Source organism: Ranitomeya imitator, chromosome 2 (genome assembly GCF_032444005.1).
Source record: "Ranitomeya imitator isolate aRanImi1 chromosome 2, aRanImi1.pri, whole genome shotgun sequence".
Classification (NCBI taxonomy): Eukaryota; Metazoa; Chordata; class Amphibia; order Anura; family Dendrobatidae; genus Ranitomeya; species Ranitomeya imitator.
Window position 1 is genome coordinate 406000835 of NC_091283.1, and position 5880 is coordinate 406006714.

The 5880-nt window shown below is 47.2% G+C and overlaps 1 protein-coding gene across 5 annotated transcripts in view; it reads left to right on the top strand.

The window, feature by feature from the left end:
- The window catches only part of AFMID (arylformamidase), a 34992-nt gene extending 33988 nt beyond the window's left edge, over window positions 1–1004 (top strand). For all 5 annotated transcript variants that reach the window (XM_069750685.1, XM_069750689.1, XM_069750686.1 and 2 more), the window contains 3 exons: window positions 232–361; window positions 621–725; window positions 806–1004. In XM_069750685.1, the coding sequence (XP_069606786.1) occupies window positions 232–361; window positions 621–725; window positions 806–835 (265 nt within the window). In that variant the 3' untranslated portion in view covers window positions 836–1004. The remainder of the gene's footprint in view (window positions 1–231; window positions 362–620; window positions 726–805) is intronic.
- Window positions 1005–5880: the final 4876 nt, after the last annotated feature.

Sequence of the window (5880 nt, forward strand, 5' to 3'; positions counted from 1 at the left end):
AAATCAAAGCTACAACTCGTCCTGGTTATGTTGACAGAAAAATGACAAAATTGTGGCTCTTGGGAAAAGTTGAGGGGAAAAAGGAAAAAATAAGTGGGGAGTGAAGGGGTTAATAGAACTGGGCTGCAATACCTTACATTTCCCAAGGACTGGTGTGGCGCCATTGCTGCTTGACAGGTAGACGCCATTGCAACGTGACAGAAAGCGATTACCTGATGCTTGTTTTCGCAGGGAGGTGGCGCTAAAGAACAGCCCCATGCAATATGGGAGACATATGAATGCTGGGACGTGTCAAGTGGTCATCGCGGTGGCGGAGCACGACTCTCCGGAGTTCCACAGGCAGTCACAGCAATATTTCCAGGTGAGAATGGTCACAGGGTACGATATGGGAGCCCTGAAATGACCAACATCAATGTGGGAGGTGAATAAAGAAAAAATGGCTCTGCATTAGGTATAGCAGTATTCACTTAGACAGAGCTGCAGTACCGGACACCGCCTATGGACCATGGTGGCACTGTTCTCTGAATGGGAAACCTGCCCAGATACTGAACTACACCTTATGTATCGCTGCTCTCCGGAATCTTGGAAAGCAGAATTAACCACTTCCTCTCCCCTATCAGAGCCTGATGGAATCGGGCCTTGACGTCTCCTATGTTCTTGTGGACGGGACCGATCACTTTAATGTCATAGAGAAGCTATCCCAAGAAGCCTATGGCCTCACCCAGGTGAGCCCGCTGCACCGATGTAGCAGAGCTGGCTTTGTTTCGTGCAGCGCACTCACTGCATGCAACCTTTTTCTTTACAGCTCATCCTGAAGATGATCCTGAAACACTGAGACTTGTCACTTGGGGCCACAATGCAGGGGCCCAACACTATCACATGGCTTCTTATGTAAGATACCTGGATCCACCCATGATCACCGCCTCGCGTGTCGTAGTCATATTGTCCTGTGAGGTCTTATAGCTAAGACACCGCTAAAATAAAACGCTCACCACCAAGTAAAATCATCCTTTGAATTAAATTTCAAGATCTGGGAAAGCTGGGTGACCACCTTGTAGGATCTGTAACCCAGCTTTCCCACAGTCAGATATAATGTTAATTTTATTTCTAAGTTAACGTTGATCAATCGCTGAGACACAACCATAATACAGTTCTCACACCAGGTTATGACTGCTTATTTATACAGTGATGGATTGGTCATCTCGGCCGCTGCCACCGAGGTACCTGTACAGATTCCAGCAGTTGAGATGGGTTTGCTTGGCTGTTGCGCTCTGCATAGGCAGCAATCAAGATGACAGAAGCTAAGCAGCTAATATATCCTGTGTACTGCACTATGCTCTACCCACAGCTCTCTAATGAAAGAGCTGTCCCAAGTGTATAAAAAGTGTCCCCTTTCAACAACAAAAAAAAAATACCCACTACTATAATACACTTTTATTTTTTCTAACTCTTTAACTAGGGTTCAGGTTATAGCTTGGGTTAGAGCTCGGGTTAGGGCTAGAGTTAGCACTCAGAGCAAGGCTTGGGTTAGGGCTCAGGTTACAGCCAGAGTTATTGCTCAGAGCAAGGCTTGAGTTTGGCCTCGTTTAGAGGTAGAGTTAGTGCTCAGAGCAAGGCTTGGGTTAGAACTAGATTTAGCGCCCAGGGCAAGGCTTGGGTTAGGGCTCAGGTTAGAGCTAGATTTAACACTTAGAGCAGAGCTTGGGTTAGGGCTCAGGTTAGAGCTAGAGTTAGCGCTCAGAGCAAGGTTTGGGTTAGAGCTCAGGTTAGGGTTGGGGCTCAGGTTGGACCTAGATTTAATGCTCAGAGCAAGGCTTGGGTTAGGGCTCAGGTTAGAGCTAGAGTTAGCGCTCAGAGCAAGGTTTGGGTTAGGGCTCAGGTTAGGGTTGGGGCTCAGGTTGGACCTAGATTTAATGCTCAGAGCAAGGCTTGGGTTAGGGCTCAGGTTAGAGCTAGCGTTAGTACTCAGAGCAGGGCTTGGGTTGGGGCTTGGGTGCAGGTTAGAGTTAGGGCTATAATTAAGGCTCTGGTTACTGTTCAAGTTAGGGCTAGAGTTATAGAGTTAGGTCTCAGAGCAGGGCTTGGGTTAGGGCTTAGGTTAAAGGGACTCTGTCAGCACAGAATAACTGTTCAAACCAAGTCCAGTCGCTTGGTGCTTCAAGGCGAGGCTAATTATTCATATACACCTTCCCACCTGCTTGTTTTACCTCATTCTCCACCCTCCTCTGGCCCTATGAAGCCAGAGCTGTCAATTTCAAAAGAGGGGGTGGAGATAGAGGAAAAACAAACAGGTGGGAAAGTGTACATAAATGATTGGCCAAGCCATGGAGCGCCTGTTTGAACAGTTATTCTGTGCTGACAGTGTGCCTTTAAGGCTTAGGTCATAGCTTGGGTTCTGGTTAGGGCTCGAATTAGGGCCATGGTTAGGGTTTGGACTCAGGTTAGGGTTAGGAGTAGGGCACTGGTTAGGGTTAGGACTCAGGTTAAGATTAGGGCCCTGGTTAGGGTGAGGACTCAGGTTAGGGTTAGGATTAGAGCCCTGGTTAGTTAGGGTAAGGACTCAGGTTAGGGTTAGGATTAGGGCCCTGGTTAGGGTTAGGACTCTGGTTAAGATTAGGGCCTGGTTAGGGTGAGGACTCAGGTTAGAGTTAGAGAAATCTTGTATGCAATTGTAGGAAGAGGAGATAAGAGGGGAGTACAGAAGGAGTCTTGTGAGGTTTGGAGGTTTCGTGCAGGTAAGTACCAGGAAAGGAGGTCACAGATGTATGGAGGAGACCGGTTGTGGATGGCTTTGTATGTCATGGTTAGGGTTTTGAACTAGAGTCTCTGGGTAATGGGGAGCCAGTTAAGGGATTGACAGAGGGGAAAGGCTGGGGAATAGCAGGGGGACAGGTGGATTAGTCAGGGACCAGATTTTAGAATAAATTGGAGGGGTGCAAGAGTGTTAGAAGGGAGGCCACAAAGCAGGAGGTTGCAGTAGTTCAGGCTGGAGATGATGAGGGCATGGACTAGGGTTTTTGCAGATTTTTGGTTGAGTAATGTACGGATTCGGGAAATATTTTGGAGTTGAAGTCGGCAGGAAGTGGAAAGGGCTTGGATATGTGGTTTGAAGAAGAGATCAGAGTCAAGGATTACCCCGAGGCAACGAGCTTGTGGGACTGGGGAGAGTGAGCAGCCATTAGGTTAGGGTTAGGATTACGATCCTGGTTAGGGTGATGACTCAGGTTAGGTTAGGACTAGGATTAGGGGCCTGGTTACTGCTCAGGCTAGGGCTAGAGTTTAAGGGTTAGGACTCAGAGCAGGGCTAGGGCTCAAGTCATGACTAAGGTTGGGGATAGAGTTATCTAGTTAGGGCTCAGAGCAGGGCTTGGGTTAGAGCTCTGGGTTGGGTTGTGGTATTTAAGTAGGTACATAAATAAAAAAGTATATATAACAAGGTATGTATTTTTTTAAATTGTATGTCGGATTTCAGCTGCAATAAGCAGGAGAAAACTAGAGGACCAAAGGGCAGACTATACTTACAGTAATATTTTCCTAAAATACAATACATGTGTTTGGGGGATAAGGTATTCAATACTGGACTGGTGGAAAGGGCTCTAGAGAACTACAGGTCCACTGTTATGGGGTGTGAAATACTCGCCATAGCCCGGGGGCTCAGAGCCCACACTATGCCAATGTATTGAGGGTGTCTGTAAAGATGGCCATATTGGTGGTCACCCAGCTTTTCCTGGGACTCTAATGGTAAATCTGCTCAGTTATATAGCACGGCGGCAATATTCGTAGCCACCCAGCTTTCCCAGAGTTGGTCATAACAAAGAAGCCACAGTCCCATGACCACGGTCAATCATTGGCGGGTGGCGGTACAGTGTGTTTGCAGACAGCAGACCTGTCGCCAGGAATGTGTGCGCTCCCTGCGCTAATCTCCTTTACTGTTATTGCTGTCCTGTCCTGGAAATCTCCCAGGGTTAATAATTGTCATGTTCTTCCTGGAGATGAATCAGTCATATTGTGCCAGGAATAACAACATGACCACACATGAGGATTAAAGATATCTGATTCTGGGAAAGCTGGGTGATTGCCAAGTACAGCGCTACTATGACTACCCAAATGGGTCACTTACTCCACTCTGTGTCCCCCACCAGTATCTGGCAGGAGAGGGAAGTTACATGACCGCTGCAGGCAATCGCCGGCCCTGATCGGCTGCAACTTTCACATTCTTTCCAAGATGGAACAGACGTTGTTTCTTCCACCTTGGATGACACGTGAGGGCTGCAGTGGATCAGGGCTCTTGTGTGGCGTGCTGTAGATTTTATTGGGATTCACTTGACATTTTGATCATCTCTTTTTTGCATTCTCTATTATTTTTTTTACCGCATTTACTTTATGGGTATCTGTATTAGAAAAAAAATGGGTGATTCAAATGTTTATGGGGATTTTTTCTATACTTTTTTTTCAATCCCCCTTAGCGGCCTTTAGGTAACTTTATACTGTGTAGTGAAAATCATGGGTTCCCCTCATCAATGTGTGACTGAACTTTTCAGGAGTACCAAAGTGGTGGTGATAGCAGCGCGGATGACTTACAGGGGTCGTACGGTGTGAAACAAATCATCATCCATGCGCTGGATAGTGACTTGCTGATCAGCAGAACGTTTATCACCGCTGCAGAATGGACTCTCGACCGTCGCTTTATGGGGCCCATAAGGAGTGAACGGAGCAGCAGTGATATCCAATTTGTTTTCACCAGAAAACCCCTTTAAATGCCTCTGCCAGACTTGCAGCGGGATATAAACGGTTAAGGCCTCTTTCACACTTCAGTTATTTGGCGTCAGTCACTACCGACATAGTGACGGATTGACGGATACGTCACAATTGTTGTCAAAACGGTTCTAACGGATCAGTTTTTTTGACGGATCCGTTACTTGGGGGTTGTCTGGGAAAAGTATCTTCTTTTTGGAGCATGCGCAATTGAAAAAACGGATTGGCGCGACGGATCCGCCGAAAAAACGGTTGCGGCGGATCCGTCGCCCATAGGCGCCCATTCTATGGAATGGCGGACGCGACAGATCCGTCGCGATCCGCCATTTCGGCGTTGACAAAAAACGTTTCAATGTCCGTCTATTTTCAGAAAACGTCCGCCAAATTTCGACGGATCCGTCGCATGGCGGATGGAACGGACGACCATCCGTCACAATCCGTCACTAATGCAAGTCTATGGGAAAATAACGGATCCGTCAAAAAAAATTGACGGATCCGTTATTTGAGGAAAATGGCGGTTTTAGACTGACGCCAAATAACTGAAGTGTGAAAGAGGCCTAAACCGCACCGACTGTTGCCGGGTTCACACAGCCGGGTGTAGGGCGAGTTCAGCTCCTGAGGCGGCTCCGCGTACCTCGCCTTATTATTCCATGCCATGTTGGGAAGGGGTTAAAGAAGTGGACAATTCCTCTAAAAATCTGCACAAATGTCAGTTTCCACACAGATTTCCCACAACCTGAAACTAACGCAGATACAGGTAATACATAAAGTGTGAACATGGCCATGAGGGCCGAAAACTGCGCTGACCCCCTCAGCAATGGCTGCATGCGAAATAACACTGTCGCCTGCCGTATAATTGTCACACAACAGCAAAGTGGCAGGCGAATAGCAGAAATGTGTGACTATGGGGAGAGGAGCGGCTCCTGTCTGTTTGTGCACGTTTTGGTAATTGAGAAGGACATGAGAAGAATGAACTGGTTAAAATATACATGCATGTTAATTTTGTTTGTTTCTTATATACACACATAAAGTTTGTTGATGATGACGTCATGGACTGTGGTTTGATGCCGCGGTGCATTGCGGACATTGTAGTTCGCTATCGTCATTACGTTCCTCCCCCCCCCC